Source organism: Furipterus horrens, unplaced genomic scaffold, assembly GCF_987537825.1.
Source record: "Furipterus horrens unplaced genomic scaffold, mFurHor1.1.pri manual_scaffold_11, whole genome shotgun sequence".
In the NCBI taxonomy this organism is placed as follows: domain Eukaryota; kingdom Metazoa; phylum Chordata; class Mammalia; order Chiroptera; family Furipteridae; genus Furipterus; species Furipterus horrens.
In genome coordinates this window covers 86083089-86096521 of record NW_028327181.1, presented here as the reverse complement: position 1 = coordinate 86096521, position 13433 = coordinate 86083089, and the positions used below count along the sequence as shown (strand labels likewise).

The window sequence follows — 13433 nt, the reverse complement described above, 5'->3', positions numbered from 1 at the left end:
GGAGAGGCCCTAAGACTACTGGAGAAGAACCAAGGCCTCAGGCAGTTAAGGTGTTCTAGCTAACTCCCAACCAATCCAAGTCATCCTCCTGAGGTGCCAGAGTGTGTGGAAAAAAAGCCCCATGGTCTTTCAGCTCCAGCGCTGGAACTGAGAGTTATCCTTACCATGCCCAGTCTAATCTGAACTTCTGACCCACAAAACTGGCGGATATTATGGTTGCTATTTTAAGCCACAAAATTCTGCAGTTACTATTAGGTAGCAATAGATAACTGAGACACCGTTCGCTCTGTTTCAGTATATATTTGAAATTTTCTAAATAAAGTTTTTTAAGAAGTTACATTAAGAGGTCTTCAGATTACCTAGGCATTTAGAAATGGTTAAATCTTTTGTTAATAACAAAAATACTGTGGTGATTTGTGAAATTACACTATGAATAAACAAGACATGTTTACTGGAGCACATACTATAAATATGCTTAGCACATGAGGTACAATGAAACCAAAAAGAAATGTACGGGTCTATGTCTATATTAAATTCATATAATCTCCCTGACTGGTATGGCTCAGTGGACTGAGCACCCGTTTGTGAACCAGAGGGTTACTGGTTCAATTCCCATTCAGGGCACATGCCTGGGTTGCGGGCCAGGTCCCCAGTTGGGGGTGTGTGAGAGGCAACCACATATTGATGTTTCTCTCCCTCTCTTTCTCCCTCCCTTCCTCTCTCTCTCTAAAAATAAATAAAATCTTAATAAATAAATGGATGATCTTAGGGGAAAAAAATTCATATAATCACTCAATCTGGCTAGTGCCATAAAAACATGTAAATACGACAACTCATAGTTGAAGAACCTGTTATTTCTAAAACTGTATTTAGAATATTAATTAGCCCTCAACAATTTTACTCAGATAAATGAGACTTACTGCACCGAAAATAAACTGATAGACATAATATGGTTTTTCTTGAAGTTTTATCAATGTTATTTAATTCCTGGACCCAACCTCAGCCCTAATGAACCAAAATCTCTAAAAGCAGGGGCTTAGAAATTTACATTTTTAAGAAGCTCTCCAGGTGATCCTCCTGCCCTAAAGTTTAAGAATCACTGGTACAACGGGTGTGAAAGAAAAGTGGTGCCTTGACTTGTTCAAGGTTCTAAGGATTATAAGACAAAAATAGGCACAGGACTCAGAAATCTTAATGCACCACCCACCACAGCATGAGTAACCTCCAAAAATACAGAACTGAGATGACAAAAGTACTGGAAACTGGTTAAAAGTTTCCTGAGGCTTCACATAAAAAAATTAAGTTAAATTAAAAAAGCAAGCTTTTAGTGGCTTCGTGTGTAGAAAGTCAAAACTTAGTCATCATTCCTACTGAAGGAGATTCTTCTTTCCCTTATCTGGGAATAGATAACCCTGGCAGAATAAAGAGAAAATATTAGTAACCTCCAAAAGCTCCCCAAAGTAAAAGATAGAATTTTAAAATGTGTTTGTATGGGTGGTGAATGTGTGAGAAAGGATGATGTAATCAGAAGAATTAAGTGGCCTTGGAGTGAAACTTAGCACCTTCAGCATTATGGAAAAGACACTGTGCCCAGAACAGCCAGAGAGCTCATGGTCAGCTTTCCTACAATGGATAACCATCCATCTACTGAACCTATACTTAATTATCCTTTGAGAAATTATTTTCACAATTCCAATGAACAAATGTGTATTACAGCTCTAGGTATTCTTGTGTGAATTTGGGACAAATAAACCAGCTTTCTGAAGATTTGATAACCTTGATGAAATGCACTCAAAGCCATAAGCTACTCTGACCATACTTCATTCATTTTGTAATTAACAAAAGGGGAAAAATGTATTGATATGAAAAGATATTCCACATATGTCATCAAAAAAGTGCCAATTAAAATGAGTTTCCACTATACACCTATTAGAATGGCCAAATTCCAGAACAGACAACACCAAATGCTGACGAGAATGTGGAGCCACAGAAACTCTCATTTATTGCTGGTAGAAATGCAAAATGATACAGCCACTTTGGAAGACAGGCTGGCAGTTTGTCACAGAACTAAACATACTCTTACCATGTGATCCAGCAATTGAGTCCCTTTGGTATTTACCCAAAGGAGTTCAAAATATGTCCTCACAAAAACCTGCCATGGATGTTTATAGCAGCTTTATTCACAATTGCCAAACCTTGGAAGCCACCAAGATGTTCTTCAGTAGGTAAATAGATAAATAAACTGTAGGACATCCAGACAATGGAGTATTATTCAGAGCTAAAAAGAAATGAGCTATCAGGCCATAAAAAGACATGGCAGAAACTTAAATACATATTACTAAGTGAAAAACTATGTACTGTATGATCCGAACTATATGACATTCTGAAAAAAAAAAAAAAAAAAAAAAACTACAGAGACTGTAAAAAGAACAGTGATTGCCAGGGGAAAAGCAGAGGGATGGATGAACAGGCAGAACACAGAGAATTTTTAGGGGCATGAAACTATTCTGTACGATACTGTAAAATGGTGGATACATGACATTATATATTTGTACAAACCCTCAAAATATAAAACACCAAGAGTGAATTCTAACGTAAACGTGGATTTTGGGTGATAATGAAATATCAGTGAAGGTTCATCAATTATAACAAACATACCACTCTGGTGGGGATATTGAAAATGGGGAGTCTTAAGTGTTCACGGGGGCAGTGAGTATATGGGAAATCTCTGTACTTTCTGCTCAATTTTGCTGTGAACCTGTAACTGCTCTAAAAAACAAAGTCTATGTTAAAAAAAAAAAAGTTTTCCAAGTCTTTTAACTAGTAAAGAAAGTACTTAGAGAGGTAGGGTAAGGTTGGCCAGGCAGCTGCCAAGAATTCTTATTAGGGAACATTTTTTATTAGTTCATTATGGACTAGGATCTGACTCTTAGCATTGTAAACCCAGAAATTAATCTTAACAGCACCCCACAAATAATCAAAACTCAGAGATGCTGATTCACTTTTTCTAAACTTTTAAGAGACTGAGGTAAATATACTATAGTACTGTGGTAGGCATAATCCTAAAGATGACCATTTTATCCCCAGGATGCCTGTCCCCCGATTCTTCAAACACTAACCACATATTCATGTGAACGAACTCTGCTGATGGGACTACAGTACTAATCTATTGACCTTAGAATAGGAAGAGCATCTTCCATTATCCAGTTGGGCCCAATGTAATCACATGGGCCCTTAAAAGTAGAAGAGGGAGGCATTATTACTGTCAAGTATTAATAGATGCCCCAGCCTACACTCTTTCCTGTAAGAAAACCAAATGGTGAACTGCAAGTTACGCTTTGGTAATTGACTGGACTCTCTTGACAAAGGTATAAATACCTGCCAAGCAGACCAGGTAGTTACTTTGGTTTATTAAAGTGCCCATTTCTCTGGGAGGTACACTATCAACATCTGCCTCTCACTCCTTCTAGAGAGGTGGTGATATAATCAAATTACAGCCAAGCCTTACTCTGGCCTACAAATGAGTTTACGTATTGTATCATTCACTCTATGTTCATGTTAAACTTAACTCTCAAAAGGAAACTAACTTCCCCACAGAAGGGGGATACAGTATCAGACATAAACATTACCACTATCCCAATTAGCCATATAAAAATACCATTAGCCAAAACATATTGATACCACATCTAATGTGTGTTATCAATGAACCTAAAAAGCAGCATAGCTCTTATGTCAATAAATCTCAAAAAGTGTTTTCTTCCTTGTAAGTTTGAAACAAAACTCTGAGTATATAAAATGATTTTTGGACTTAAATGCCTCAGCAGATTCATAAAATTCTAGAAAACTTATTGGGTAATGATTAACTAATTCAGAAGAGGAAGAATGAAAAGGGAAAGAGATCCTTGGAGGTGGAGGAAGAAAACTAATTCCCATGTAAGACTGGAAAAACAAACAAATTCCCTACAACTTCATCATTACCATTATTTCGTAAGTATGATCATTTTGATGTTTCTTGTACTCAAATCCTCGAGTGAAACACTGCAAAAAAGAGGAAAATTAAGTTATCAAAAAGCGACCTTTTGAAAGGCTTTCTTAAAGAATAGAAGATAGTTTGGGGGTACTCTGCTCTTGTGATGAGTTATTAAGACTTCATTTAATCTTCTCTGTATCCACAACAAGATGGTTATATTCATGATCACAGCTTTTCTGTGATTCTCACAGAGAATAAACAACAATCTGAAAGAAAAAAGACTTCTTCCTAGGACAGCAACTCCTTTGATAAAAGCATAAGCCCTGGAATCAGACTGCCTATATTTGAATTCTGGCTCCATGTTTACCTATTTCAGCAATTCTAAGACATATTTTTTCATATTTTAAAACTCTGAAATGAGGACTCATCTCATAATAAAAAGTATAACTTCCATCAGTCATTTTCACATTTCTGAAATTGGGATGCTTCTTATAATCAAGAGTCATGGTTTCAATAAATGTGGTATTTGTTGTATGACTTTGAGCAAATTACTTAACCTGCTCTTTGCCTGGAATGGGAATACTAATTGCACTTACTTTACTGGGCTGTAGTGATGATTTAGGAGTTAATTCATGTACTGTACTCAAAATAGTGCCTGGCACAGAGTATAAGCACTTATAATTAGTATTATTATTTTCATCATCATCCACAAGATGGTTTGTTTCCTGGTTTGTCACCTGCCCAAGGATCAGTCTTCAATATGACAATAAACAGTGTCACAGGTGCTATCAAAAGGAATAACCTTCCTCTTCTGTTTACTGTAGTCTCATACTTAACACTACAGGCAAAAACAGTGTTAGGCATTAGGTTGACACAGCGACAGGAAATACATGCACACCTCATTTTACTGGGCTTCACTTTACTGCACTTCACAGATGTGTTTTTTACAAATTGGAGGCAAGACTCACCACTAACAAAAAGATTATGACTTGCTTTATTGTGATACTTGCTTTATTATGGGGTGTAGAACCAAACCCCCAATATCTCTGAGATATGCCTACATTCAACGGTCTCCTTTGCTACCTGCTTTGTTCCCCAGCTAGGCAGTGGTCATATCTGTACTGGGAGACTGACTGGAAGGAACAGATTTAGTAAAGTATGGGCCTTCTGAGCAATCGATAGTTGTCTCTGAATTTATTATAGCCATAGAAGTAGCCTAGCAGAGGCAGGTGTCTCCTTAGTGAGTTACCTGTAAGCAGAGGAAAAAAGGAGGTGGTCCACATTCTGCACACTTGATATAAGGCTCCATGAGGTAGGAGGAGCAGCCTCGGCAAGGTGGCTTATCAGAGGGGTCACCTAGAACAGAAAAAAAAAAATAGTAGTTTCAAAAAACCTTATGATTGTCTTAAGAGCAAGTGGGTGAAAATCTGCAAATGATTATACAGGTAGTAAACTGGGTTGAAAAGTTCATGGAGACAAGATGAGCCCATTCCAAGTAAGAAAACACAAAAATTATTTTCCTTTTTATTTCCGGGCAGCATTGAGTAGATGTGGCCCCTGTGATGAAATTTACAAACAGAGGTTTTAACTGGAAGTTTCACAATACCCACAACTTATTTTTTTCAGGGGAAAAAATGTCACATACACACGTAAGTATTTATAGATAAAGAAAATCTGACAAAATGTTAATGATTGCTGAATTTAGGTAGTGAGCAACAAGTAATCACTATACTGTTCTTTCAACTTTTCTATAAGTTTGAAAACTTTCAGAATAAAAAGTTGGGGGAAAAATTCCTTTAAATATGTCTTGAGGTATACTACTTTAAATATGAGTTGGGATTTAAATCCAGAAAAGCTTCCTCCTTTTCTCCCATAGTTAGCAGAGACCATAGCGCAGACCTTCTGCCAGTTCCAATGTCTCTGAAATATTAAGGTGAGGCGTACAAACCAAACTCTTAGTCATAAAAATGCAGATATGGATGCCCCAAACTCTGCCCCTCTTAGAGTCAGGGCAACCTAGCAGAGTCCTTCTCTGTGATCAACAGGAGGAGCCCAAGAAAACGCAGGCTTTGTAGGATGATGTAAGGATGATGTAAGGATTTTATCTGTTTAGCCTGGGGCGGGATTTCTCATATTCTGTAACAGCATTTCCCTTCCTAAAATCTGAAACTCTTCAAGGCACCTTTCCCTCCTGCAAGGGGTGATTATTATTCTTTTCATTTGTTTTTAAACGGAGACCAGGAGGAAAAGACAGAGGAAAGAAATGTAATCCTTCTGGCAATAGCTTCAAAATAAATATAAGGAACAGCAACTACCCCACTTTTTCCATTTAAAATTTTGACACAAGAACAATTGTTCTATGTTAAATGCTAGATGCCAGTTTTTACCAAATTATCCTCTTTCTATCATTTTTTTATGTTAATGATATAAGCTTTTATTCCTTTCCTCAAATGTTCCTTAGAAAAAAAATCGACCACTGACCAAAGTAAAGAGCTTTAATACCCTTATGTTAAGAAGTAATTATTTTGTAAAAGCTTCCCAGTTTATAGTTTTAAAATTTTTAGACACTGAAAATATGTCATCCTCTAGTAACATTTGATTTCCAATATTCCTTCTATGTGTGTGTGTGTTTATTTTAACACAAGTGGGATACTATACATGATGTTTTATCGCCTGTTTTGTTCTTCTTTTCTTTTTTTTTCTAAGATTTTATTTATTTTGAAGAGAGAGGAAGAGGAGGGGAGAAAGAGAGGGAAAGAAACATAAATTGGTTGCTTCTCGCATGCCCCCAACTGGGGACCTGGCCTGCAACCCAGGCATGCGCCCTGACTGGGAATCAAACCAGCAACCCTTTGATCGCAGGCCGGCACTCAATCCACTGAGCCACACCAGCCAGGTATAGCCTGTTTTTTTCATTTAACATATTGTCAACATCTTTCCTGACGGTATACATAGATCTTCCTCATTCTTTTTAGTGGATGAATATTCCTGCAGAACTTTCAAACTGTCCCACCAGATATTCAAGTAGGTAAAAAACCTGTTCATAATTACATGACCTAGAACCCAATTCCATATTACATATAAAAGTTTTTTATATGTAATATATACTGAATCTTCCAGGAAGGCAACTGAATGTACTTTTATAGGAGACTGTATCTTGTTTGGTTCAGAACCTTATACAGAGTTATTCAAGCTTGTTATTTCTAAGTCACCAATGCAACACACATGAATCATTCACTGCATGTGTTTGTGAGATGCAGTGATTCAACATACATGCGCATCTGACTACTTAAGTCATTATATCTTCTACTGTAATCATGCCTCAACACATTGATATATATTTTATTACAAATTTCACTATTATAAATTACTTGGCTTTTATTTATCCTTTTATTATGGTTAGAGCACTATTTGTTTTTATTTCTTTGAAATCATGGTTGCAGATGTTATTTTATCTATGAATTTTATTTTCAAATACTAAGAGGGGTTTTAAAAATATAAAAAGAAATCACTTGGTCTCTATAAGGTTGAGAACAACTAATATAAACAGTTCCCTAATGTTGGATATTCATGCTGTTTCTAATTCCTTACTATTATAAAGAATGCTGAGATCAATGTTCTTGTGTATACAATTTTTCACATTTTGTCCCTCAGGATATGTATTTTCTTAGAACTAAAACTGTTGCATGTACAGAGGGTTTCCGATACATATAGTCAAAGTGCCCCTCACAAAGGCATTCCAGAACTTTTCTATAACCTAGGAGTAGGGAAAGGCTTTTTTCCTATCAATCAAAATCCAAGGGCAATAAAAGATTAATAAAGTTGAATGCATAAACAAAGCTAACAAACAAAAAACACCAGATGCAAAGTAAAAAAGCTAGTAAATTGGAAGAAAATATTTGCAAACATATAATAAATGGCTAAAATCCCTAACAAAAAAAAATGTTAAAAATTGAGAAGAAAAAAAAGACCAAAAATCCTATTGTAAAAGACATGAAGAATAATTAGAAAAGATATAAAAATGGCCCATAAACATATGAAAAGACATTCAACTTCACCCATAAGAAATCTATGCTGAGCTATTAACTTCTTACCTATCAGACTGGCAAACGTTCAAAAGCTCTGATAATATACTGTTAGTAAGGCTGTGGGGAAATGGTCATTCTGATACACTGTTGATAGGAATGCAAAATGGCACAATTATTATAGAGGAGAATTTAGCTGTATCTAAATAAAACTAAGGCATCCACTTATTTTTTGACTCAGTAATTCCACTTGTAGGAATTCACCATGAAAATACATATCTGACAATACAAAAATATATATGTCCAAGGTTATGCCATAGAACTTTATTTGTAATTGCAAAATACCACTTAGCATTGGAACAGCTGAACAAACTATGGTCACCCACATGATGGAGTACTATGCAACTATAAAAAAGAATGAGAACAATCTCTGTAAACTATTACACTATTTCCAGGAGATATTCGTCGGCAGCCGTCCGTCTCGAGAGACGATGGTGTAGCTTCTTAAGAGTCTATCTGCACCGCCGAGAATGGCTGTGCAGTCCGACTCGGGAGTGACACGGTATCTGTCTCCTCCCGTGTTGAATCGACATCTTGCGATGACGCTGGAGTGTCCTCTCCAGTGAAGCTGAAGCTACAGAGCCTGGGCAGGGTGATATGGAGGGTCTGCTGTTGCCCATGCAGCAGACCCCCCCTCTCTTCGCAGCTGAAGGGTCCAAGGGAAAGACGGAGTCAATACAGCTTGGCTTCAGGTGCGCCGCAGGAGTTGCCGGTGTTGACTACAACGTCAAACCGCCTTAGGGACTCCGGCTCTGGATTTTCTGTCGGGGTTTACTCCCTTAGCCTTTCCCCTGAAGAGGTATGCCGCAAGGCAGCGGAGGTTTTTTGGAGTCAGAGTTTTCCTTCTCTGATGTGCCCTGAACTGGAAGATCGAACCAGCGACACTTAGCTCGCAGGCTGACACTCAATCCACTGAGCCAAACCAGCCACGGTGTGCTCACATAATACTTCGTACTTTACTACCCACTATTTAATTCTAGAACACAATAGCTTTAAAAACTAAAAGAAAAAATAAAAGGGAAAAGAAAAAGAGTAAAGAAAAATGCAAATATACACATTAGCTATGTGAAAAAAAATGAAGTGCAAAAGAGCATAGATGGTATTCTATCTTTCCTGTAAGAAATTAGGAGGGAGAGAAAATAAAAGATAAACTTAAAAACAATAAAGTCAATACCTGCAAAGGATTGGGGGAGGGAGAATGGAATGGAGTAGAAAAGATATAGAAAGAAGTGCTCATTCTCCAAATATATCATTTTGTATAGTTTGGACTCTTAGAAACATATTTATATTCTATAAACTTAAAAAATTGAATCAATAAATACAGGAAGGGAAAACTGAAAGAATGAACAGATGAATCCAACAGTATTTAAAAAGAATACTTTAACCACACTGAAGAGGAAAAAAAGAAGAACCAATCCAAGTCACTTATAAATATTTAACAATATATCTTCAGTCTTGGGTGATGCAGGGGAAAATTGCAAACAAATCCTAAACTTGTTGAAGTAGGTTTGTTTTAAGGAGTATTATGTGCAAAGCAATTCTGAAATAATTTTGGATGTATTAAAAGACAGTGTAGCCCTGGCCAGGTAGCTCAGTTGATTAGACTGTTGTCCGGATATGCCAAGGGGGCATGTTCAATCCCCGGTCATGGCACACACAGAAGAATCAACCAATGAATGCGTAACAAAGCAGAACAACAAAAATCAACAAATAAAAAAAATAATAAAAAGAGTAAAAGAGTAAATATGCTGATGTTGGGAGCAAGGGTTCTTATTGAGGAAAGGACAGACAAATAAAGAATAGGGGGAAACAAGAAAAAGCCTATGAAAATGAATTAGAGGTGTTCATGTGAACAAATAATTTCTCTAAAAAAGTATCTGTATGAGTATATGCATGTATATGTGAATATGTGTGTGTGTGTGTGTGTGTGTGTGTGTGTATAGAGCATATATGCACATATATTTCCTAGCTCTGTGGGCCACAATAAAGGATACTCTAGGAGAAATCAGCAATGACCAGATCTTGGTCTTTAATGTTATTTCTCTCTAAAAAGAAGCAGGGCTCCTCAGAAAACTGGCTGATTCCAAGGTTGGGGGTGGAAGTATAAGATGCACCTGGGACATGCCATGCCAAAAAACGAGAAGATGTTCAAAAAAGTGATGAGGGGACGGCATGGCAGAAGGATGCAGGAACCAGCTTGAAGGGACTCACAGTGGTCATACCGGGACAATCTCAGAACCAAGATAATTAAGTATAATAATGAATTATAAACCACTGAAAACAATAAGAATTCATGTGTTCATACTTGTAAATAAATACATACACACATACATAAAGGAAACAGGCAGTCTTTTCATTATAGTAGAATGCTAAGGGTCAACCAGCAACTGTGGAGAGTGCTGGATGTGGGGGTGATGGCAGGGAGAATCCTAATTTTTCAACCATCACGGTCAAGATTGGATCAGGCAAAAATCATCAATGAATGCTAAGTCTAGGAAGAAATTTCGATGATTGGAGTATTTTATCTCCTGCAAGCAGCTCCCTATGGGTTGCTTGTCATATATGCAAGGAAAAAAAGCAGAAATTATACAGTGGAGAACTGAGACACCTTGCCTAGGTTTTCAAAATTCATATCATCAGCTCTGGCTGGTGTGGCTCAGTGGGTTCAGTGCCAGCTGCAGACTGAAAGGTTACCAGTTCGATTCCCAGTTAAGGCACATGCCTGGGTTGCGGGGCAGATCCCCAGTTGGGCGTATGTGAGAGGCAACCAATTGACGCTTCTCTTGCATATTGATGTTTCTCTGCCTCTCCTTTCCCTCCCCACTCTCTTTAAAAATAAATATTTTTAAAAAATTTGCAACACCAATGAGGGATAGAGCAAGACCAGACAAACCCCAAATGAGAAACCTCTATTTAAAAAAAGGGGGGCGAGCGCTGTATTCTTCAAATGTGTCAAAGTCACCAAGACAAACGCTGTGCAAATGTTTAGTTTAAAGGAGGACAAAGACACATAGCAACTTAACGCAAGACCTCACCTGACTGTATCGTGTACTGGAAGAAAAACACCATAAAGGACATTATTGAGTCAGCTGACAAAACTGGAATACAGACAGGTTTGATAAAAGTATTTTATCAACGTTAAATTTACTAAACTTGATAATTATACTGAGGTTATAAAATAAAATATCCCTATTATTAGGAAATAAACACTGTAAGTACTTAGGAGTAAAGGCCCATGATATTTAGCACTCTCTTGTATAATGTTGTGTTCATTTGTTCAATGTCATCTTGTTATAATGTTGATGAAAAAAAACTGATTCCCAGTCAGGGCCACTGTCTGCATAATTTGCACATTCTCTCTATGTCTGTGTGGGTTTTTTCTGGGGGGCTCTGGTTTCTTCCCACAGCCCAGAGATGTATATGTTAGGTGAAATGGAATGTCTAAATCCTCCCAGTATGAGTGTGTGAGTATGTTCTTCAATGGAGTGGTGTTCTGCCCAGGGTTGGTTCCCGCCTTGTACCCTGAGTTGCTGGGATAGGCTCTGGCTGCCCTTGACCCTGAACTGGAATAAGTGGGTTAGAAAAGGATTATCTTGTTTTAAGTCATCTTTCTTAAATGTATGTATAGCTCACATTTATTTCAATGTTTTAATATTAGAAGTGTCTGGGGTCTTTAGTTAGAAGTTCGGTGATATTTTTTTGACCAGAAGTATGCTATGGGAACTTAACTCGTTTATATCAATTAGCCTATGGTAACACTTGTTTTATTTCACTTTGTTTAAAGTTGGAAGTTTCCAAGAATCTATCGATGACACTGAGGGCTTACTGTATGTCTCTTACACCCAAATGACTCCAAAAAAATAACAAAATATATGGGGTGTATGTGTCTATCTATAAATATAAATATATATGTGTCAATGTATAATACATATACATTAAGAGAGAAAGAGAAAATGTTCACAAATGGAGTAAAAAATTAACAAAAGGTATATGGGTTATTCTTTGTACTATTCTTAAGACTACCTTCCAGCTTTCCTGTAAGTTTGAAATTATTTCCCAATAAGAAGTTTAAAAACTATTTTAAAAAGGGTGAGGGAGTGGTTTCAATTTTCACTCCCGGCATTGGAACAATTCTTTTAGGTTCTTTTTTTCCATGTGCAAAATGAGAGATTTGAACTGATGTGTTTGAAGACTCTATTCTGTACTAAATTTATACAGAGTGTGATGAGAGCATAAGTTAGAGCCCATTTAAGAAACTGCTTTACAGGAAACAACACCCAAAAGTACCGTTCTGATTCTTCTCATTGGGACACTATTAACCTCTAACAATGGATCCCTATTTCTGCAAAATCTCTTATCTTCAGAATCAGAGAAAAAGAAGTATATATTTTTTCTCCATAGTGTGGCTGCCTGAATTTATTTCACACATATACCGTAATTCTCTGTATTATCATTATACATGGTTTACTCTTAGAACGCAAGTTCTACCTAAAAGGGGCAGAAAGGTATTTCCTTTACTGCTGACCGCTGACATTATTGCTTAGCAAGACATCACAAATAGGCTATTCATTCTAAAGAAAAATCCCACTGCTTTTAAAAATCTAAATGCAGGTTAATCATACTATGCCTGGTCCATCTGACTTAGTTTTCTTATAAGGCCTAGGGTGGTATGTTTGTTATGTGTTCAGTGCGCAATCAATAAATATTGACTGATTTTATTTTGAGTTGATACTCTTATTCCTCTAGGTTCAGATTCACAGGGCTTTGTTTAACTTCAAAGTGCTTATTTTTCTTCTCTGACCAAATTCCACTTCAGTTTGTTGTTAATATTCACCTGAGACTTGCTCACATAGTACTTACTGCTAAAGGAACCCAAACGGTCCATTCCTTAACCGGCAAGGACTGACGCTTTGATCTTCCTCAACGCAGTGCCCCTTCAAGGAGATTTCAGACCTGGCCAGCACAAATGCCAAAGCCTGATGGCCACCTGTGAACAAACAGAAGTGGCACATAGATTGGGAAATAATTCAAAGGGACAAGATAAAGAGAAGACAGTGCAACATAACTCTACTACATCTAAGCTTTGTAACATTAGTAAATATTTATCTCTATAAGCCTGTTGCCCCCTTTGTAAAATGGGTATGATTATATTATATCTAACTCCTAGAGAAGCCCGGTGAGGATTAAATATCAAAACCCATATAAATAATGTACTGTGGTGCCTGGCCCATAGTAAGCCCTCGACAAAAGCTACATAGCTCTAATAAAGAACTACTGGTTTTCTCTGCCAGGCAGCACTTCTCTCCTTAGCCCCCTTCTTTGGGAAACTGACTCTTGGACATTTCATATGGTTTAGAGGGGTTGCCAATTGTAATACT

General features: G+C 37.1%; 1 protein-coding gene across 1 annotated transcript in view; it reads right to left on the bottom strand.

The window, feature by feature from the left end:
- The window catches only part of TADA2A (transcriptional adaptor 2A), a 44645-nt gene extending 31607 nt beyond the window's left edge, over nt 1-13038 (bottom strand). The window contains exons 1-3 of the mRNA XM_090291798.1: nt 12916-13038; nt 5220-5326; nt 3979-4038 (exon numbers count right to left, since the gene is read on the bottom strand). Coding sequence (XP_090147924.1) covers nt 3979-4038; nt 5220-5326; nt 12916-12940 — 192 coding nt within the window. The 5' untranslated portion in view covers nt 12941-13038. The remainder of the gene's footprint in view (nt 1-3978; nt 4039-5219; nt 5327-12915) is intronic.
- Nucleotides 13039-13433: the final 395 nt, after the last annotated feature.